This window comes from Schistocerca piceifrons, chromosome 11 (genome assembly GCF_021461385.2).
Source record: "Schistocerca piceifrons isolate TAMUIC-IGC-003096 chromosome 11, iqSchPice1.1, whole genome shotgun sequence".
Lineage (NCBI taxonomy): Eukaryota > Metazoa > Arthropoda > Insecta > Orthoptera > Acrididae > Schistocerca > Schistocerca piceifrons.
In genome coordinates, this window is record NC_060148.1 from 132,929,263 (window position 1) to 132,953,523 (window position 24,261).

General features: G+C 41.4%; 1 protein-coding gene across 1 annotated transcript in view; it reads right to left on the reverse strand.

Moving 5' to 3' along the window:
* LOC124719799 overlaps positions 1–24,261 on the reverse strand; it is a 293,431-nt gene that overhangs the window by 140,378 nt on the left and 128,792 nt on the right. Inside the window, exons 12-13 of the mRNA XM_047244994.1 lie at positions 12,017–12,178; positions 1,764–2,203 (exon numbers count right to left, since the gene is read on the reverse strand). Of these exons, the coding sequence (XP_047100950.1) occupies positions 1,764–2,203; positions 12,017–12,178 (602 nt within the window). The remainder of the gene's footprint in view (positions 1–1,763; positions 2,204–12,016; positions 12,179–24,261) is intronic.

Consider the following 24,261-nt stretch of genomic DNA (forward strand, 5'->3'; position numbering starts at 1 on the left):
CATTTATATTCCTTTCTTTGAATTCAATGTAACATATAATGCGTAGCAACTCAAAATTCGCTCTTGTGCGTTAGCATTTCCAACTTCTGGCCGTTTAACAATCAAAAGCAGCACAGACCACAGGTTTGACAATTTAGTGACAATGTGATTAGTGTACGGTATTCCAGTAAAACTGTCAGTTCCTCCACACCACTGTATCACATAATTTATTTTGGATGGTCAGTTCAAGTAAACTCAATTTGAAGAGTGTATGATCTCTTGATGAGTGGCCAGATATGCCTCAGAAATCCAGTGTCAAAGGCCACAAGTGTTTGTCCAGAATACACTGTCATCAGGAAATTAACCTCAGTGTTGTATTAATCATGCTACATCTTCAACAATAACGACCCTTATCCAAAACACCAAAAAGTCTTATTTTTTACACTCATAGTTCTGGTGGCACTTCAGTTTTTTGGGCACATCTGTTACTTGACCATGAGAGTATTACAGCTTTGAAATTCACTGTATATTAACTGAACACAAAAACAAAATGTCTGATACAGCAGAATAGAAATACTGACCTTGTTATTGGAGTAAAAAAGAAGCTGAAAAATCCCATATTGGACATCCTACCCACAACGGACCCTTTAGTAGGGAGAAGGGATGGGATGATAGTTATTAAAAAAAATAATTAAAATATGATTTCAACTTCTGTCATTTGTAATAATCTATGTGAAAGAATTTAAATGTGATAGATAAGATTTAGCAGGCAGACACAATGAGTGCTGACGCTATGAAACACCAAAATCGTTAAACACAGGGTTTAAAAATGATGAGAATGTAGCTTGAAAATAAATGTTATATTTGGGAGTGGTGCAATTAGTACTTGTTATACTTCAGTTTAACAGCATTGGATAAAGTATAAATATAGTTTTCATTTGAATTACCTTTCAACGTATTTTACACTATGGTAAACACATGTTGACATTTTCTCAGTCCGTAGGAAAGAATTGGGTAATTCCTCGATTAAGGGACAACAGTACCTCACAATATGTTCAGTGGGTCCCAAAAGTAAATATTCCACAATATGAATCACAATGCATTTAAAGTGCCTGTCCTAAAATTTGCTCATTTTATCCTGGGGTGTCCACCATTATCACCCATTAACTAATACTGGAGGCATTTATTCAAGTTCCCAATTAGTACCACTAAAAACGAGGACAAAGTTTAACATTCAACCAACAGCTTGTCAGCAAATGACCAATTACTACAAACAATAGAATATTCACTGCCATTATTGAGGAACAAGTAAGTCAGATTGCCAAAATAATACTGCCTCTTTGGTATAAAAAATGCTACAAGTAATAAGCAGACTTTTTTTCTCAAAACTAGACACAAGAAAAGAGACAAAGAGGAAGGAAGTGGAATCTATCCACACGACAGGTCAACGACAATACTGCACGCAGTAAATACACAAATACTGTAATGGGCTGCAGATCTGATTCCACATAAAAATTATACAAAGACAGAATACTAAAAACAGCCAGCCCTGCACAGCAGCCGAATAACTTGTAGAAAGCAGAACAGACAGAGCGCTACACAAATGAAATTGGCAGCAAATTCATACTGAGATTCCCTATTTGGATTTACGAGCACCTCACACCAGTACGATGGCAGATTTTACCCGCCGTGCACACAGAGCCCTGTCAGGCATTTCGCGACAACTGCCATTTTCCGCAACACTGGCAGTCAAAGGCCCCCCCCAGGCCTGTCCTTGCACCTACAAAACGACGCAGCGGCGGCAGTACTCGCGGAACGCGGCCACCCCATCTGGATGCGGCACGTTTGTGCCCACCTCGTCATCTGCTGAGCCCATCCCTTTCTCCGGGACTTTCCGCACACTACCCTCTGACTGGGGACGACCCGTGACGCGCCGGGGAGCCTCCACGACACTCACGTCCAACTGAGCCTTGAGGCGCGCCATGTCATCCGCCGACACCTCCGCAACTGCCGGAGCCGTCGGTCTGCCCCGCACCGGGAGCAGCAGCCGCGCCCTGGGGCCGCCGGGGACCTTCTGCGAGGCGGACGCCCGGCGCGCCGCCACGTCCAGGTGGCAGAGCAGCGAGCGTGCGCAGTCGCCATCTGGCGTCGCCAGGGCTAGTGGCGGCAGTGGGTGTGTCACGGGATCCGGAACCAGGATCAACGTCTGCAGCCGCGGGCCCGCCTGCAAATGTCAAACGGGCTATACATTGCTTTTCTGGTGTATTATGTTACGAAAGATGGTAATGTTATGTCTAAGAGGAATAATTAGTAGATAATTAACATATAATTATAAGAGTTGAGGGGCATAAAAGGGAAGCAGTGGTTGGGAAGGGAGTGAGACAGGGTTGTAGCCTCTCCCCGATGTTATTCAATCTGTATAGTGAGCAAGCAGTGAAGGAAACAAAAGAAAAATTCGGAGTAGGTATTAAAAACCATGGAGAAGAAATAAAAACTGAGGTTCGCCGATGACATTGTAATTCTGTCAGAGACAGCAAAAGACTTGGAAGAGCAGTTGAGCGGAATGGACAGTGCCTTGAAAGGAGGATGTAAGATGAACATCAACAAAAGCAAAACGAGGATAATGGAATGTAGTCGAATTAAGTCAGGTGATGCTGAGGGTATTAGATTAGGAAATGAGACACTTAAAGTAGTGAAGGAGTTTTGCTATTTGGGGAGCAAATTAACTGATGATGGTTGAAGTAGAGAGGATATCAAATGTAGAAGAGAAATGAAGAAGAGAAATTTGTTAACATCGAGTATAGATTTAAGTGTCAGGAAATCGTTTCTGAAAGTATTTGTATGGAGTGTAGCCATGTATGGAAGTGAAACGTGGACAATAAATAGTTTGGACAAGAAGAGAATAGAAGCTTTCGAAATGTGGTGCTACAGAAGAATGCTGAAGATTAGATGGGTAGATCATATAACTAATGAGGAGGTATTGGATAGAATTGGGGAGAAGAGAAGTTTGTGGCACAACTTGACTAGAAGAAGGGATCGGTTGGTAGGGCATATTCTGAGGCATCAAGGGATCACCAATTTAGTACTGGAGGGCAGCGTGGAGGGTAAAAATCGTAGAGGGAGACCAAGAGATGAATACACCAAGCAGATTCAGAAGGATGTAGGTTGCAGTAGGTACTGGGAGATGAAGAAGCTTGCACAGGATAGAGTAGTATGGAGAGCTGCATCAAACCAGTCTCAGGACTGAAGACCACAACAACAACAACAATTAACATATTTTTGTTGTGGTATGTAATTAGAAACGCTGTAACAGTAATGTACGATCCACTGTTAAGAAATAAGTATTTATTCTGATTTGACAAAAACACTCGCTGAAATCGTCGTCATTGTTGTCGTGCATAGTTTCCCATCACTTGTAGAGTCTGCTTGGTACAAAGGCCTCTCTACCACCTCTCTGTTTTTAAGCTGTGTTTAAACAGGCCATATTTCCATATTTTACAGATACGTACAACTGCAACACTTTTGTCGTTAATAATGCTGCAATGAGGCTGCATTAAACAGAAATATTATGGGATGGCCTTTGCCAAAACAACTGTCTGCATTCTGTTCTGCTGTTTCTTCATTTTCTGGACAACGAAACACTTTTTTTTGCTATAATTTTTTTTGTTATAAGATCAGAAACCAAAGACAGTGATTCTGTAATGAATGTATAATCAAAAATTATCAGTCCTGCCATTGCTGAAAGGAGGCCAATAAAAAGGGATAGGAACACAAAAAATTACACTATGTGAAAGAAAAGTGTGATAATTTATAATTATAGCTTCAGGTTTTTACTTTTTCATTACTAAAAATATAATGGTATATAAATTATTTTGGATTTGGTTAACATATTTTTTGCAAAACCTAACATTCATTAAAAATATATGACAAAAATCCTAAACATACCAAGAATCTGGAAATATGTAATTTAGGAGTAGTAGCTTTAAACTCTCATAAAAGAACAGTATCACTGTTAAATTTTGGCCAGTCTTCTTGATAAATAAAATATTGAAAAAAATCACAAAGATGGCTGGCATTCTAAGAAACGGCAAGTCTATGTGTACTCAGCTGTCAAAGTGTTAAAATGATTTTCTATCAAGACCACATAAGTGGAAAACCAGTACGTCTAGTCCTTCCTCCAGGTAAATAAAGGTAGTGCGTGAAGAAATAATCATCAAAATAGGTGGTTTAATCGGACAGCATAAGATTTCTGTTGATATGCTGTAAACATGCTCAATTTATATTTATTTTCTGTAAACATGAAAGTATGTTTGTAAGAGGTGATATTTTTCAACTGGCACATACTGCAGCAATTCTTCTTCATCCTAATGTTGTGATATGGTCTCAGGATACGCTTTTATTTATTTTCACAATCTTACACTTTTTAAAAATCTTATTTTGTGTTTTTGGACAGAGGCTCTTTCTGCTATGAGTAAACATTAGAAACCAGTCCACAATTCATCTAAACAAGCGTCAGAAATTAGCTGACTATTGGATTCAATCTAGTTCGTGTACCCCCCCCCCCCTCCCGCCCTACCGCATCCCCCCACTCCCACTCCCACCTGTCTCTCAACAAATTGGCACACAGTTCTGATGTTAACATTTTCACACAGCTGCACACTTACATGAGGTGCTACCCAACATTTTCTGGACTGGTGCTGCCATCTGTTGAAAACCTTACCTTTGGACGAATGGTCACCATCACCATCTAAATAGTTCCCATGTGCACATACACACCAGTCCCAGAGTTTCTGCCACTAATCAAACGTTTTCTGGAAGTCCTGTTCTTTGACGGGGTTTATTACCAGCAATGATGCTTCTCGAATCCTCTCTAGAATATCGAACCGACTGCCTTTCGACTCAGTTTCAGTTTTGGGAATAGCGCGAAGTCGCAAGGTGCCAAATGTGGCAATTACGGTGGGTGGGGTACAACTGCAGTGTTGTTTTTTGCCAAAAAGGTCCCTGTGAGCAAGGACTCGTGACAGGGTGCTTCGTCGTGATGCGGCAGCCAGTTCCCTCGACGCCAAAGTTCGGGCCGTCGTCACCGCACATTTTCACGGAGCTGCCGCAAAATGTCACAGTAGTACGCGGAATTCACTGTTTGGTTGGGTGGGACGAATTCTTTGTGCACAATGCCCTCGGTATCAAAGAAAACAACCGTCACACTGTTCACTTTGCTCTTCACCTGTCTCGCTTTTTTGGGTCTCGGAGAGCCCAGGCTCGTGCTCTGCCCCCCAAACACTTGTCGAATCATTACAAGGGTCTCTGTAGCACTTTTCCTGAGATTCGCACAGAATTTGAAACACACACGCCGTTCTGCTTGCGGATCCATCTCTTCCTCTTTCACTGTACCTTTCACCTATAATTCTCAGTAGTCCAACTGCATCTCTCGCAGCTTTTCCACTTCTAAATCCGTTACTGTTCCTCTGCAATAGTTTTTCCAGTCTTCCGGAAAGTCCTATATTTTATCACCCGCACAGAACTTTTGCTGCACGAGAAATCAAACTTGTGGATCTAAAACCCTCACATTCCTTTGCATTGCTTTTCTTCTCAATCAGATCATTACTACAGAGAGAAAGTCATCCTGTCATTCAGTTTCATTCATAATATTATTAAATAGATGAGTTAGCTCTTTGACACCACTACTTCCGAGGCTCTTGAGCAACTCTGCTGGTAATCCATCAATTCCACTTACTCCGTGATTCTTCACCTCTCTTAAAGCTCTTTCTACTTCTCCTTCCAAGATGCAGCATCCTTTTTTCTCTCTTCTGCAACTCTCGCCTCCTCTTCTAATTCAATATCATTCGGTTTTTGATCAGCCTCATATAGGTACTCTACATATTCCTGACACTTTCCCAAAACTTCCTACAGTTTATGAACCATAGTACCATCACTTCTTTCTATTCCCACACTCTTACTGCTTTTCTTTGCTTCCGAGACTAGGTCAGCACCTTATCTACAGAGCATTTTGTATTTTACTTCCTTTTTGTAGTTTCTCTATTTCTTTGTCATCTCTTTCACCTACATCTTCATTGCCTGTTCTGTTTCTCTCCTTAATTCATTATTCAGCATTCTGTACATTCTTTTCCCTTTTTCAGTTCCTACTGTCTTCCATTTTCTTGTTTCATTCATCATATCCAGCTTGTCTTTGTTACCCATTCTTTCCTTAGCCTTACGAACTACTTCACCCCTACTATTACGTCTGAATATTCCTTAAGGTTTAGCCTGACACACTTCCATTTCTATTTGCACTCTCCTTATAGGGCCCTCCATCCAATTTTGATATAAATATGTTTTCCAGCTCAGCATCCTTACCTTTTTCCTTTAGTCTTTCTAGGTCAAATTTCTCTCTTGGTTTTCTTCTCTCACTCCTTTCAACCTCATTTGCACGTCTGCCACCACCAAGTTGTGGTCCAATTTATATCTGTTCCAGGATATGCTCCGGCAGCCTTTAAGCATACGATATCATCAATTTGTTATCTGTTGTCTTTCAGCCTAGATATTTATGTATATCCCCATCTTCTGTGATGTTCACACAATGTGTTTCCAATCAGAACTGAATTTTCTCTGCACAAATTAACCACCCTTTTCCTCCCGTCATTCCTGTTTCCCAATCCAAATCATCTAACCACTCCCTCTTCTTTTTCCTCTCCTACCACTGCATTCAAATCCCTCATTACAACGATCCAGGCCTTTCTTTTTTTCTTTATCCATAATTTCTTCAATCTTCTGATAATATTCCTCTACTTCCTCATTAGTGTGCTGATTTATTGGCATGTATATATGTGTTAAAATGACATCTTTCTTTTCACTTCTTAATCTCAACATCAGCCTTTCAACTATTTAACTCATGCAAATGTTTAAAAGAGCAGCCCACTAACAAAAACCAGCAATGCATTTCCCATTAATGTGAATACAGCTTAGGCAAAGAGAAAATTACCTGCAGTGCACAGATAACTGAGCTACACAACTGTGATGTCCGAGTTGCTTCCATTAGGATTTTACTGATGTCTATCACAAATGTATGAGGTACGGCTGGAAAGTGACACACAACAATTTTTTTCTACCCTGTTATTGCAGCTGAAACATCAAAATTTCACGATGATATAGTTTGAAGTTTGTGCTACAGAAGGTTTTTGTTTTCAAGTGCAGCTCTAGCAAGAGAAGCCTGAACTACGAAACAAGCACAGCATGCATGTTTCCGTCATCAATCATCAGCTTGTGAAGAGAAGCAAAGTGTAGTTCGCTATCTGTGGACAAAAGAGCATAACCGAATGAAATTCACAGAGCACACTTGGTGTGTGTGCGGATGACTGTGCGAATTTCTCCAAGAAGGTCGTGTGAATCTTTGTGATTCATCACATTCCATGTGCCCGGTATCAGTTGCAAACACATACAATGACAGATTCATTGATATAACAATTCTGAATGACCAGTGTGTGGAACAACAAACTTTATCGCAGCAGTTCTACATATCCTACGATGCAGTGTACGATACTGTTCGTGACACTTTGAAGTTTTGTTAAGTTAGTGCTCTCTGGGTGCCTCAGAACCTGACAGACAACCACAAGGACCAGCGAATCGTGACAAGCTTAATGCATTAAGCCGCAGAAGGGTACAACTTTCTGAAAGGACTCATCACTGGTGATGAGTTGTGGACATATCAGTACACGCCAGAAACCGAGCAGGCTCGTATGGGGTGGAAGCATGCTCGTTCCCCAGTAGGAGAAAATTAAGTCGACTCAACCTGCTAGGAAAGTGCTCGCGGCAGTGTTATGCGATATGCATAGCGTGTTACTGGTGGACTTCACTGAACATTGGACCACTGTGAATGTGGCAGACTACATTAAAACTTTGGTTAAGTTGCAACGTGTCCTCTGTGACAAACGTCACATTAACTCTGATGGTGGCAAACTACTTTGTGACACTGCTTGCCCCCACGTTGCTGCTCCTGCTCGTGAGAAAATCACAAAGGTGGGTGGGAGGTACTCCAGCATCCACCACATAGTCGGGACCTTGCACTTTTGAACTTTCATCTGTTTGGTCCCACAAAGAAATACCTCGCCAGCCAACACTTTGCGACAGGTGCGGAACTGAAATCAACAGTCTGCAGATAGCTATATTCCAACCAAACAGACTTCTATGAACAGAGAATATTGAAACTAATAGCACAATGGGAGTAATATGTTCAGAACGTTGATGACTATGTAGAAAAGTAGGTAAAATATTCATTTGTGATTTTTTTTGTTTTGTTACATGTTGAACTTTTTGGTAATAAACTTATTGCGCATTACTTTCCACTCTTCCCTCGTTAATGCCAACTGAAGAACATATTATGCTATAGCAGTCCCATTAACATTAAAAAAACAAAGGGTATGAAATGTTTGCTGGAACCGTTCTTTTCACTTCTCCTTAACGAGATACAGCCCCCCCCCCCCCCCCCCCCCCCAAAGAAGAAGAAGAAGAAGGGGGGAGGAGGAGGAGGAGGAGGAGGAGGAGGAGGAGAAGAATATGCCTGTTCCCCTTCCTTTTACTTTTACATTTATTATGTTAATATGGATTACACTTGACTTGAAAATTACCTAGTTTAACATACAAAAATATAATTTTTTATATCATTTCACATATCATCTAATGAGTGAATATGATGGCAATGTTGATCATGTGCATCAAAACCACCTATTCCTTTACTGTAATCAGTGATGCGCTTAGGTTTTAGCTGAAGACTTTCCGTTCTCTTTTTATACTTCATAGACTGGCTTGTAATGAATGGTTGGCAGCATATGCACTGGTCTCTTGTTGATTCATCTGATTGCTAAAATTATATTTTCCAATACAGAAGTCAGATGGCCTTTTTTGAGCACTGCATTCTTCAGCTCGATCAGTGTGTTCCTCCCGTTTGGTCTTACGGTTCCAAAAGCACAGATGTCTCTCTTCAATAGTTTTAGAAACAATGTAGGGGAACTGTTATCCATGTATCTAGTTCTCAATTCATCCAGTGAAGTTTCAGACAAGACCAAAATTATCTCACTTGCTGTAATTTTCACAGAATGTTTTCCCTCAAGACCTGCATAAATTTTAAACATCAACCAGTGTCTTATGAGCATAATTCATATACTTTCAAACCATATCTTGCTCTTTTTGAAGGATTGTTTTACACTTGCAGTAGTGTGTACCTAAACATCAGACTTTCACCAACACAAATATTTTTTTCCAGGGTTATATACTCTGATATCTGTCAATCTTGTAAAGAATTTTTTTTTTCAGTTAAGAGATAAAAATACAAAGTGCAAAATTGGCCTGAACTCGTCTACTGTCATAGCTAACCAGTGCTCTTCACCAACCTTTCTTTTGTGCTTCAGTATTTCCAATATCTTCAAATGTACTGCAACTGCAAACATATTTCTTTTCTTGACTACTGACTCCCACAAGCCATTGCGTTGCCTTCACTGTTGCTGTTGCTAATGTGAAGGCAATTCCTAACATTAGTCCACTTCAAACGATCAGTCGTTGTCAGCGACTTGTTTCAGGCTCCCTTAAGTTGCCTTCATTGTTGTTTGTACCATCATCATCATAAGCACTATAAAATAATGCGTGCATCCTAATATTAAGCGAGGAAAAAAACAAATGTTGTGTTTAATTTGTGTTTTATTTACAAAAAAATTATTCTAACATACTGATTCTATTCAACATCACTTTCACCATCATCACAAGCAGAAGAATCATTGTTGTTGATGCCATCTTTGCAGAGCATTTTCTTCGTTCAGTCCACATTTGTGATATCACATTTTTTGAAAGATTTCTCCACCAGTGGTAGTAGAATGGAGTCCCATGCACATTACATCCCCCACAAATATGGAACAAATCTGGCCACTCGATTTTTCCACTCTAAGTGAAGCTGAAATTTTTATCGGCCATCCATTGGGTGTATTGCTGTCTAAGTGCAGCTTTGAATGGTCAACTTACACACACATTTAGTGGTTGCAGGTTGGATGTTAGGCCTCCAGGGATAATGATCAAGTTAATTTCCCATTTTTCTTGGGCCTTCAGGAATAATGATCAAGTTAGTTTCTCATTTTTCTAACTTCTCAGGCATTTTGTCAGATTTTTTTGCCCGCAGAAGCTGTCCAGGCCCAACATGTTACATAATTTCAGTACTGCAACAGGGCAATGTTGCTAAGGCATCACCTAGTCAACCACAAGGTCAATGTCCTTCCACTCTTTTGGATTTGCACTCACCAATACACCTTTCACTGGTATTTTTGGAATAGTTTTCCTATAGCTTTCGTCCATCCCCAGCTACACACATCACTGTACATCTTTGCTCCTCACTGGCACCTATTCGTACCGTGACACTGGATTCCCCATTCCCATTCGCAGTGGTGTCGAGTGGCATCTCAAAATAGACTGGTGTGCGATCCCGATAGGCGATAATATATTGGAATGATTGCACCACTAGTGTCACATAGAAACAAAAATGCACTATTTTTTCTTTGTAATTCTCTGAAGGCCGCTGAGGGATGGTAGTTTTCCTCGGGAAGCCTAAACCATTCCGACTGAAAAATCTTGATGGCCAGCCTCAGCTAGCTTTGAAACCAGTGATGCTCAGTTCTTTGGCTAAAGTCAATGCTTTGAGCTAGCACATTTCATTAGTCACTGCGCATCCGTATCGTCACATCCCGTCTGCGTAACAGCAGAGCCTTTTTTTGTGGTCCGAATGCTTTGCCTTTTGTCCACCAAAATTCCTGGCGGTTACCGTTCATTACTTGAATCTGCAGTTTGTTTTTTCACCAGTCACGAATATACCCCTCACTGCCGTACTTTCCGCACAGTTTCCAATGTTTACTGCTTTTTCAATAACTTTTTCTTTAGCTGTGTACAAGTGATCCTTGTAGCTGTAATCAACAAGTTAACACATCGGTACTACTTCACTTTCAGCATGCTACTGACATATCACAGAGCCCCAACAAAGCTATACTATAGTGGGAGCTACTGTCAGAGGCAGAGCAGTACCAACCTTACTACAATTAATCTGCGCACCCCAGTTTTTGTCCGTAAATTTGGGAAAAATGTGTGTGGATTATTTGCAAATATATGATAAATCTGTCACTAGAGGCAGATGTAAAATCACCGTTTTCAAAGTCTATTTCTTCACCAATACCATTTAAATCACTTTCTTCAAGCAGCTAGTCAATTCTTTCAGTTTCAGTTTCATACAGATAAGGCTTCGCGCATGCTACTAACACGTTGAAAATAAAAGCCAACTTTGCACTGCAACAAATGCCCACTCACAACTGCTCCTGCCATAAATTGACATTGCATGTGAACTAAGATGAGAGCAACTGGTAAAGCAGAGCCCTATTAAAGTGACCTGTTACAAGTCACTGTATGCTAGTGGGTTAAGAAGGCACACAGCACGTCGAGCTGTACGAGATGGTTGCACTTCACAGTAATTATAGACTGTAAAATTGAAAAGTAATACAAGTCTAATAAAGCTAAAATACTGATATGAATATAATAGAGGGAAGCATTCCACGTGGGAAAAATATATCTAAAAACAAAGATGATGTGACTTACCAAATGAAAGTGCTGGCAGGTCGATAGACACACAAACAAACACAAACACACACACAAAATTCAAGCTTTCTCAACCAACGTTTGCTTCACAGACACAAGCTTGTGTGTGTGTGTGTGTGTGCGTGTGCGTGTGCGTGTGCGTGCGAGTGTATACCTGTCCTTTTTTCCCCCTAAGGTAAGTCTTTCCGCTCCTGGGATTGGAATGACTCCTTACCCTCTCCCTTAAAACCCACATCCTTTCATCTTCCCTTCTCCTTCCCTCTTTCCTGACGAAGCAACCGTTGGTTGCGAAAGCTTGAATTTTGTGTGTATGTTTGTGTGTCTATCGACCTGCCAGCACTTTCGTTTGGTAAGTCACATCATCTTTGTTTTTAGATATAAAGCTAAAATACTAATACACGAGGCAATCTGAAGCACTTACAATGACAGTGTGCAAGTCCCTGTAGGCAAGAGCAAGCACGGCACAGTAGGTCAGGTTGGCTCTGAGGCCGCACACGTAGACGCCCCAGTCGGTGAGCAGCAGCAGCAGCGGGCGAGGGCCTGCCCCGTCCGGGGACCAGTAGGAGCTGCTCACCTTGTACACCTGCAAGCACCACCGCCAGCTCGCAAACAAAAACTACAGGTGGAATGCATCCGGCAGTACGAGTAACAAATATACGACACACTGTATACCTCTCGTGCTGGCGTAGGAGCGCAGCTAGTTTAACCCTTTCGCTACTTCCTCGACTTCCGGAAGGCATTTGATACAGTTCCGCACTGTCGCCCAATAAACAAAGTAGGAGCCTACGGAATATCGGACCAGCTGTGTGGGTGGATTGAAGAGTTTTTAGCAAACAGATGTTGTTATCGATGGAGAGACGTCTACAGACATTAAAGTAACCTCTGGCGGGCCACAGGGGAGTGTTATGGCACCATTGCTTTACACAATATATACAGGGTGTTACAAAAAGGTACGGCCAAACTTTCGGGATAAATTCCTCACACACAAAGAAAGAAAATATGTTATGTGGACATGTGTCTGGAAACGTTTACTTTCCATGTAAGAGCTCATTTTATTACTTCTCTTCAAATCACATTAATTGTGGAATGGAAACACACAGCAACAGAACATACCAGCGTGCCTTCAAACACTTTGTTACAGGAAATCTTCAAAATGTCCTCCGTTAGCGAGGATACGTGCATCCACCCTCCGTCACACGGAATCCCTGATGCGGCCCTGGAGAATACCGAATTGTATCACAGCCATCCACAATACGAGCACGAAGAGTCTCTACATTTGGTACCGGGGTTGCGTAGACGAGAGCTTTGAAATGCCCCCGTAAATGAAAGTCGAGAGGGTTGAGGTCAGGAGAGCGTGGAGGCCACGGAATTGGTCCGCCTCTACCAATCCGTCGGTCACCGAATCTGTTGTTGAGAAGCGTACGAACACTTTGACTGAAATGTGCAGGAGCTCCATCGTGCATGAACCACATGTTGTATCGTACTTGTAAAGGCACATGTTCTAGCAGCACAGGTAGAGTATCCCGTATGAAATCATGGCGGTGAATCGAGGAAGTACAGTGCATACTGACGAAACTAAAATGAGCTCTAACATGGAAAGTAAGCGTTTCCGGACACATGTCCATGTAACATCTTTTCTTTATTTGTGTGTGAGGAATGTTTCCTGAAAGTTTGGCCGTACCCTTTTCTAACACCCTGTATAAATGACCTAATAGATAGTGCGGAAGTTCCATGCAGCTTTTCATGGATGATGCTGTAGTATACAGAGAAGTTGCAGCGTTAGAAAACTGCAGCAAAATGCAGGAAGATCTGCAACGGATAAGCACTTGGCGAAGGGAGTGGCAACTGACCCTTAACATAGACAAATGTAATGTATTGCCAATACATAGAAAGAAGGATCCTTTATTGTACGATTATATGATAGCGGGACAAACACTGGTAGCAGTTACTTCTGTAAAATATCTGGGAGCATGCGTACGGAACGATCTGAAGTGGAATAATCATTTAAAATTAATTGTTGGTAAGGCGGGTGCCAGGTTGAGATTCAATGGGAGAGTCCTTAGAAAATGTAGTCCATCAACAAAGGAGGTGGCTTACAAAACACTCGTTCGACCTATACTGGAGTATTGCTCATCAGTGTGGGATCGGTACCAGGTCGGGTTGACAGAGGAGATAGAGAAAGTCGAAAGAAGAGCGGCACGTTTCGTCACAGGGTTATTTGGTAACCGTGATAGCGTTACGGAGATGTTTAGAAAACTCGAGTGGCAGACTCTGTAAGAGAGGCGCTCTGCATCGTGGTGTAGCTTTCTGTCCAGGTTTCGAGAGGGTGTGTTTCTGGATGAGGCATCGAATATATTGCTTCCCCCTACTTATACCTCCCGAGGAGATCACGAATGTAAAATCAGAGAGATTCGAGTGCGCACGGAGGTTTTCCAGCAGTCGTTCCTCCTGCGAACCATACGCGACTGGAACAGGAAAGGGAGGTAATGACAGTGGCACGTAAAGTGCCCTCCGCCACACACCGTTGGGTGGCTTGCGGAGTATAAATGTAGATGTAGATGTGGATGTACTGCAGACGTGCGCTCTGCATTCCGTACCGAGGTAGCTTTCGTCACGGCTGTACTCCTCACCAAATGCCGGTGCCTTTGCTGGGAGATGGTATTCTGGCTGATATGAAATTCTTTATCATCCGATTCTTTCAAATTATTATGTGAAAAAAATACGATTTCTGCACATTTTATAGTTTGATATCTTCATTCGATAAAGAATCGAGTTTCTTTTAGCTATCCATCATTTGTACCGCACTGCATGAAATTTTTAAGAATTTGCAAAGGTAAAAACGAACTGGGTAAACTTTGCACATGGTCGATTGAGCTCACACAATGCAGTGAAAGAAATGTAGATAAGATATTGAAATTTTATTTAGAATTGAGAGCAAAACGATATTTCATTCGTGCCACTATAGAGCTTCCCGATCTAGTAACTGTTTTAGTGGTTCACATGTATCACGTCAGATAATGTTGTAAAAGATGCACAATACTTCAGTGACACAGCTACTTGTCAACTTTGGGTGCTTATTGACCTCTTGCTGTAGTGGCTCACTAATGTAAGTGCTGGCACGCTGGAAAAGTGCAGGTGCCAAGGGGTGGGACTGTAACTTCATTGTAGAGGATGACAACATCCAGCGCCACCTGCCAGAAAAACAGGCCAGTCTCCGAAAGTGTGACACGGGAAAAGTGCGCCTGCAAATCACGGCATGTGCGCTGGCTGTGTGTCAAGCGTCCAAACTCTGATTCGCTGTCTGTGTTGACAGGTTGGATTCATTTGCCTGTGACCAACGATACTTTAGTACCACCAGTTCTGGTCCCTCTGCCTTGCTGAGTTGACATCTCATGCGTCTATCAATCAGGTCATTTCTTATACTAACACTATGTGATCAAAAGTATCCCGACACCTGGTTGAAAATCACAAGTTCGTGGTGCCCTCCATCAGTAATGCTGGAATTCAAAGTGGTGTTGGCCCACCCTTAGCCTCGATGACAGATTCCATTCTCACAGGCGTATGATGAATCAGGTGCTGGAAGGTTTCTTGGGGAGTGGCAGCCAATTCTTCACGGAGTGCTGCACTGAGGAGAGGTATCGATGTTGGTCAATGAGGTCTGGCACGAAGTTGGCCTTCTAAAACATCCCACAGGTTTTCTATAGGATTCAGGTCAGGACTCTGTGCAGGCCAGTCCATTATAGGGATGTTATTGTCGTGTAACCACTCCACCACAAGCTGTGTATTACGAACAGGTGCTCGATCGTGTTGAAACACACAATAGCTGTCCCCAAATTGCTCTTCAACAGTGGCAAGCAAGGAGGCAATTAAAACATCAATGTAGGGCTGTGCTGTGATATTGCCATGCAAAACAAGGGGTGCAACCCCTCCACGAAAAACACGACCCCACTAAACATCACCACCTCCGAATTTTACTGTTGGCACTACACACAGAGGCAGATGACGTTCACCAGACATTCGCCAAACCCATACTCTGCCATCGGATCGCCACATTGTGTACCGTGATTCGTCACTCCACAGAATGTTTTTCCACTGTTCGATCGCCAAATGTTTAAGCTCCTTACACTGAGCGAGGGGTGATTTGGCATTTATCGGCACGATGTGTGGCTTATGAGCAGCCGCTCGACCATAAAATACAGCTTTTATCACCTCCCTCCTAACTGTCATAGTACTTAGAGTGGATCCTGATGAAGTTTGGAATTCCTGAGTAATGGTACGCATAGATGTCTGCCTATTACACATTGCGAACCTCTTCAAATGTCGGTGGTCTCAGTCAATTGACAGACGAGGTCGGCGTGTACACGTTTGTGCTGTATGTGTCCCTTCACGTTCCCACTTCACTATCACATGTTTAGGAGTGTGGAAATCTTGCATACAGACGTATGAAACAAGTGACACCCAATCACCTGACCATGTTCGTAGTCCGTGAGTTCCGTGGAGCACCCCATTCTGCTCTCTCACAATGTTTAATGACAACTGAGGTCGCTAATATGGAGTACCTGGCAGTAGGCGGCAGCACAATGCACCTAATATGAAAAACTTGTGTTTTTGGGGGTGTCCAGATAGTTTTGATCACATAGGTATTTCAACTATTTCTTTAATGATGAAGACTCCATACATGGAGGTGGACGTAAGGATCTTTGTCTCTCCGTAGTTCATGCTATGTCCCATGTCAAGGCCATTCAGCAGCAGCAGACTTTTCTGGTTGACCCAGTCTGGTGTGACGTCTGTGTTCAGGGCATCTGTCTAATAGTGCAACACGTGTGGCCAATATACAATTTCCCACACTGGAATGGGATTTTGTGTATCCCTGTTCTCCTTTCTTCACAGAACCCAGCACTATTTGCACTCGCACTTGAGGGTGGAAGAGTCACTTTATTTGATGTTTCTGGAACAGCCTGCCAGTCTTTAAGGATTGTTGTTGTTGTGGTCTTCAGTCCTGAGACTGGTTTGATGCAGCTCTCCATGCTACTCTATCCTGTGCAAGATGCTCCATCAACCAGTACCTACTGCAACCTACATCCTTCTGAATCTGCTTGGTGTATTCATCCCTCGGTCTCCCTCTACGATTTTTACTCTCCACGCTGCCCTCCATTACTAAATTGGTGATCCCTTGATGTCTCAGAACGTGTCCTACCAACCGATCCCTTCTTCTAGTCAAGTTGTGCCACAAATTTCTCTTCTCCCCAATCCTATTCAATACCTCCTCATTAGTTATGTGATCTACCCATCTAATCTTCAGCATGCTTCTGTAGCACCACATTTCGAAAGCTTCTATTCTCTTCTTGTCCAAACTATTTATCATCCACGTTTCACTTCCATACATGGCTACACTCCATACAAATACTTTCAGAAACGACTTCCCGACACTTAAATCTATACTCGATGTTAACAAATTTCTCTTCTTCAGAAACGCTTTCCTTGCCATTGCCAGTCTACATTTTATATCCTCTCTACTTCGACCATCATCAGTTATTTTGCTCCCCAAATAGCAAAACTCCTTCACTACTTTAAGTGTCTCATTTCCTAATCTAACTCCCTCAGCATCACCCGACTTAATTCGACTACATTTCATTATCCTCGTTTTGCTTTTGATGATGTTCATCTTACATCCTCCTTTCAAGATATGGTCCATTCCGTTCAGCTGCTCTTCCAAGTCCTTTGCTGTCCCTGACAGAATTACAATGTCATCGGTGAACCTCAAAGTTTTTATTTCTTCTCCACGGATTTTAATACCTACTCCAAATTTTTCTTTTGTTTCCTTCACTGCTTGCTCAATATACAGATTGAATAACATTGGTGAGAGGCTACAGTCCTGTCTCACTCCCTTCCCAACCACTGCTTCCCTTTCATGTCCCTGGACACTTATAACTGCCATTTGGTTTCTATACAAATTGTAAATAGCCTTTCGCTCCCTATATTTTACCCCTGTCACCCTCAGAATTTGAAAGATAGTATTCCAGTCAACATTGTCAAAAGCTTTCTCTAAGTCTACAAATGCTAGAAACGTAGGTTTGCCTTTCCTTAATCTTTCTTCTAAGATAAGCCACAGGGTCCGTATTGCCTCGCGTGTTCCAATATTTCTACGGAATCCAAACTGATCTTCCCCGAGGTCCACTTCTACTAGTTTTTCCATTCGTCTGTAAAGAATTCGCGTTAGTATTTTGCAGCCGTGACTTATTAAACTGATAGTTCGGTAATTTTCACATCTGTCAACACCTGCTTTCTTTGGGATTGGAATTATTATATTCTTCTTGAAGTCTGAGCGTATTTCGCCTGTCTCATACATCTTGCTCACCAGATGGTAAAGTTTTGTCAGGACCGGCTCTTCCGAGGCTGTCAGTAGTTCTGATGGAATGTTGTCTACTCCTGGGGCCTTGTTTCGACTCAGGTCTTTCAGTGCTCTGTCAAACTCTTCACGCAGTATCATATCTCCCATTTCATCTTCATCTACATCCTCTTCCATTTCCATAATACTGTCCTCAAGTACATCGCCCTTGTATAGACCCTCTATATACTCCTTCCACCTTTCCGCCTCCCCTTCTTTGCTTAGAACTGGGTTTCCATCTGAGCTCTTGATATTCATACAAGTGGTTCTCTTTTCTCCAAAGGTCTTTTTAATTTTCCTGTAGGCAGTATCTATCTTACCCATAGTGAGATAAGCCTCTACATCCTTACATTTGTCCTCTAGCCATCCCTGCTTAGCCATCTTGCACTTCCTGTCGATCTCATTTTTGAGACGTTTGTATTCCTTTTTGCCTAAAGGATATGCCATCAAAATAAGATACAAGAAACATCCTCATGGAGTTCTCCGTTTCTTCTGGCTTTTCTTGAGGTTTTGAGGGCCAGTTGAGATGCATTTCGAATCTATTTATCAGAGTATCCACCTTGCACACACACACACACACACACACACACACACACACACACACACACACACACACACACAGTGAAGATGGCTAAGCTCTACTGATAAGCTCCCCAGATCGGAGATAAAGTCAACCCTACGAATGAGTCTGCAATACACCACTGTCACATAGACATAGACATAGGTCAGAGGGAGTTGGTTTGGCATGTGAAGACCGGGCCCATTTCTCAGGTAGGGGCACTGTATGTCTTTGTCCTGTACAATCCCTCTATGATAACATTACAGCCCCACCCTTCATTGCCTGCACTTTTCTCGAGATCCAACGCATATATTGGCGAGCCACTGCACAGTCACATTAGTAAGTACCTGAAGTTGACAAGCAGCTGTTTCATTGAAATATTGGGCATCTTTCACAACATTATCCAACACGATACCCGTGAATCACTAAAGTAGATCTCAAATTTCATTCTCAAGTTATTGGGTTTTATATCCAATTGACAGTCAAGCAATGAGCCCTTTCCCTCCTTATGCATCGCAAATCGTGGTCATGATAATTGTCATATCTCAAAGGATTCGAGATATTGAAACGAGGTTTTTCACAAATGAGGCTCATATGTTGTACAATAAATGCTCTAAACGTTTTTATTCACCAAGATACAGAAGTAACATCCACAGCAATGAGAGATCGGCAGCTCAGGACAGACAGACATCCACAGCACTTCGTGAAAACCCAAGCAGTGTAGATACACATGTCCACAGCACCTAGAGAACGGTGCAGCACGACATGTGCACACTTCCACAACAGCGAAAGGGTTAAGGTCCAAGTGACAGAAGTGGCTGCTTTGAGAGCCAAGCTGAGGGGAGGGAGCGCGGGAGGGAGCGTGAGAGGGAGGGGGGGAGGGAGCGGGGGAGGGTGGGCTGAGTAGGGGCACCAGACATGCCCGAGTGCAAAATTGCACACAGCGTGGTCCATCATCATAATAGTTATTAGTGAAAACTGACACAGGTGAAAACATACGACAATACTCTAAGCATAAAAGTTCCCGTGAGCAAGGGGCTAAAATCAATCTGTTTGTGATAACTGCAATGTGTGGTTGAGTCACCACAGACTTCAGCACGAAATATGGCCCCAGTTATTATAAACGAGGCACTGAGAACCATAAGGGCCCAAAGTATAGACACAAAGTTCTGAGAAAAAATGTGTTTGTGAAAATCAAATCTGTAGGCAAACTACCAGTCTTGTAGGTCTGAATAGTTTTTTAAGCAAATCTCTACATCCTCTATTTCCTATGAAAAAATAATGTATCCACTTTATATTCAGAAATATTAATAAATACTAAATGCACCATAAACACAAAGTTAATCCAACGCTTCACGGTTCTTGGTATCATCATTTTCATTAAGTACATCCTGTGGCTTGAGGTTGAGATAAAACAATACGCCTCCAATTACGAAGTAGTAGTACCACCACCACTATATATACATTACGTATACATTAAATTGCACAGTTTTATTTGAAATGGGAAATAATGGATTTTAATGTGGTTTATGCTGGCACAAAGACCCTTCGGGTATAAAACCCGACAACTCGAGAACGACACGAGATATTGCTCTGCTCTCAATTTAAAAATAAATTTCAATATCTTCTCTACATTTCATTCACGGTAATGGACGAGCTGAAATCAATCGTATGCAAAGTTTACACAATGCATTTTTACCCCGGAAAACTAAAAAATTTTCGCAATGTTTTACTTAATTTGACACAGTGTGGTAAGTACGATGGATAACTAAATGAAATTCCATTCTTTATTGAGACTGTAAGATGTGAAGAAATCAATTTTGCCCACATAATAGTTTTTGAAAAACTGGTCGGAACGCTGTCTCTCAGCAGAGCAGTTCAGACATAACAAAAGCAGCCTCAGCACAGAATGCTGAAAGGGCACAGCTATAGCAGCAAAATTATTAAGAAATGCACCGATTCAGAATTATTCCTGAGCGTTGTATTTCTAGGCTTTTACATAAGTAATATCAGCAGCATCCACACAGAATAATGTGTGCGCAATCGGCAGGGCACGCGTGGGGAGAGCGATAGTTGTGGGGGTCGTGGGCAGGAGCTGTAGGTGAAATGCCGAGGGCTGGAAGTGCCATTCTAAACTGAAACCTACACTTGTACTTTTTGTAAATATTAACAAGGGCCCAGCTTGTTTGGTGACCACTCAAAAAGATCTCTCACTTCTGCTTCGGTTGGCATCTAATAAGAAGTCCGCTCAAAATGCAAGATAAGCAGCAATTTATTTTCACCTGGCTCGTTACAGATTACTAATTTTTAGATAAGCTTCACGAGTAGGGAATTTTGAGTAATACCTACACATTTCTCTTTGGTCGTGTTATGATTTGCTTCTTTTGTCAAAACAGTGCAGAGTTTAGACACTGTCACCTCACAAACACATCGTGCAGATGCAATTGCAAGAGAATTTTGAAACAGTGGTTTATTACGTTTTTTAATTGAGGAACAGAGGAAAAGTAGCTGATGTAATGTAGGTAGTGGAATAACATGGCAGATAATGAAGTCCTGCATAATAATCATACAGAAAAATACTCTTATCTTTGTGTGCTATCATATGGCAAACTGTCATTTCAGTATCTCAAACTGTTTATGAAATAAGAAGAATGTTGCAGATATTTCACTCGAGCTTTATCTCTGGCACGTACAATTGCAAATGAATGTGCTATGTGAGATCAGTTTTCTTGAGATCGCTGACAGACAGACCTCCACTCAAGTCTAAGGAAAAATTCAATAAGTTAGACAAATTTCATATGCAGTAACATATTATGTAACATGCACCAAATGCAAAATCGTTGCAACTCCCATTTTTCATTGCACTGTGTCTTATTTCCTTGTAAATATCAAGTAACTACGACCATTAACAAAATGGTGGGCGGAGCCTGATGAACAGCTTCATCACGATGTGCCCATCATTTAGTTAATGGTCGTAGTTACTTGATATTTGCAAGGAAATAAGACACAGTGCAAAATGGGAGTTGCAATGATTTTGCATTTGGTGCATATTACATAATATGCTGCTGTACATGAAATTTAGCTAACATATAAAGCTGTAAGTATTTTACTGAACATTTTTTGTAAAATCATTTCAGAAAGATTGCAGGGTGTGTGCTTTGATTCTGTCATTGCTGACCGTGCGAAAGGTAGCGAACACCGTCAGCCTTCCCTTGTGAACAAATGAACGAACTCACCCAGCGCTCTGGATGATAATTGGTCACTGTGCATCAGCCGCCATATCCCACGTGGGCTAGTGCCACAGATCCAGTGCAAATGACGAATACTGGAAGGGAACCTGGACAGTAACTTTGTGACTACAAAGTTATTAGGAACATTCAAAAACAGTTGTAAATTCCAGCAGAATGATGTTTGGGTCGATATTAAATGCAATGAACTGTAATGGTTAAACAACAGAAAATCCAGGATGGAATGTAACAATATTATGAAAAGGAAATTTGCTACTCACCATATAGTGGACCAGACACACACACACACACACACACACACACACACACACACACACTTTTGTTGTGCCTATGTGCAACTCAGCACCTCCGCTATATGGCGAGTGGGAACTTTTCTTTTCATAATATTGAAACTGTAATGTTTGTAGGACCATCTGATTTCATTTCAATAGGCATCAGTCACTTCGTTTATGGGTGCAACACAGTATTGATTAATTCACTGCCTTATTTTCATGACGTAGGGCTCAGACTAATGGTTGTAGAATTGTTTACACTAACAATTGTGTAACAAATGATTGTGTGTTGTGGTTCTGCCATATCCAAATCCACTATCAACATTTTATATATTTTTATTGTGTTGTAAAGTTGCAATGATTTATAAACTCTTACTTATTCTAAACGTTTGCTATAACCAAACAAAAATTCAAAATTTAATTTGACTGAGGTAAAACCAACTTTTTAACAATATTCATTTTATAGTTTCAAATTATTTATATCTATATATTATGACCTCTTTGGAGCACATGTACTTAAGTCAGCTCCAGTGTGGAGTGAAGTCAACTAGGAATGGGAAGACTACAAAATCAAAAGAAAACAAATAATACATTTTGCGAAATTTAAAAAAACTGGCTGGATCAATGAATAAAAACAAATATTAATCCGTATGCAGAATACAAAATTCGAAAATAACACTGCAATCAACATTCACCGACTTCAAAAACTGCTACATAAACAACCAAAACTTCAGCTGTGTTCATTATTCTATGTAAAATAAGAAGAAAAGGCAACCACCCACCTATAGCAGACTGAGGTGTGGTTCAGAGGAACATACAGCAGAGAATACTACACTAAAGCACTAGCTTTAAAGCTCTTGTTCTTTCTCTACCACAAGTACACACACAACCTCACAGACATACATACCTGCTCTAACACTATAGTGAATACTACTGAAATGTTACCGAAAATTGCTGGTGGAAAGTAGTGAAGCAGAGTACAATTTTGGGAACGTGAACTGTAAATCGTATGTTCGTAATTACCTTTACCTTTACATTTTCTCACTCTGCAGTCATGTCAATCCTCAAAGTTCTGGTCGTGCTATGCAGAGCCAACTGCAGCTATATCTTCAACGTCTGCAGGAAAGTGCTGTGATAATGCAAAATCATGTTTGCTGCCCATTAGCTACTAACATATCAATTAAACATTAACATTTAAACTCTTAATAACCAAACTCGTTGACAGACAGATTATTAGTATCCGAAAGTTGAGAAGTAGGTAAGCAATTAAAGAAATTCCATAAATCTTTCTATGTTTTTCTTATGGAAAAACAGCCATTTTTGTCCCGACCTTTTATTTTTTTGAGTCCACGGCACACTTCACTGTGAAGTCAAAGTGTAAACAGCTCCTTTCCACCAGTACAATACTCACCTTACGTCGTGTCTTGTAACTGTATTACACTTACATTTGCATTTCATATTTGCACATAAATAAAAAATGCATGTAGAGAAATGCTGTTTTCCCTATACCACTATCATCACAGATTACAGTTTTTACACAACCATCTTTCATCAGCACTGTAGAAAGGAAGTAGGACATGTTGCTACCTCAAACAGTATCGTATACCACCACCCTAATTTCTGTCACATGTTTCCATACGTCACACATCAATCAGTTAATGGTGAGTGGTTGCCTTCCGTTTATTTCGTGTATTATGTCATCCCAGGAGTTTTCATTTGGTAATACAGGGTGTTACAAAAAGGTACGGCCAAACTTTCAGGAAACATTCCTCACTCACAAAGAAAGAAAATATGTTACGTGGACATGTGTCCGGAAACGTTTACTTTCCATGTAAGAGCTCATTTTATTACTTCTCTTCAAATTACATTAATTGTGGAATGGAAACACACAGCAACAGAACATACCAGCGTGACTTCAAACACTTTGTTACAGGAAATCTTCAAAATGTCCTCCGTTAGTGAGGATACGTGCATCCACCCTCCGTCGCACGGAACCCCTGATGCGCTGATGCAGCCCTGGAGAATGGCGTATTCTATCACAGCCGTCCACAATACGGGCATGAAGAGTCTCTACATTTGGTACCGGGGTTGCGTAGACAAGAGCTTTCAAATGCCCCCATAAATGAAAGTCCAGAGGGTTGAGGTCAGGAGAGCATGGAGGCCACGGAATTGGTCCGCCTCTACCAATCCATCGGTCAC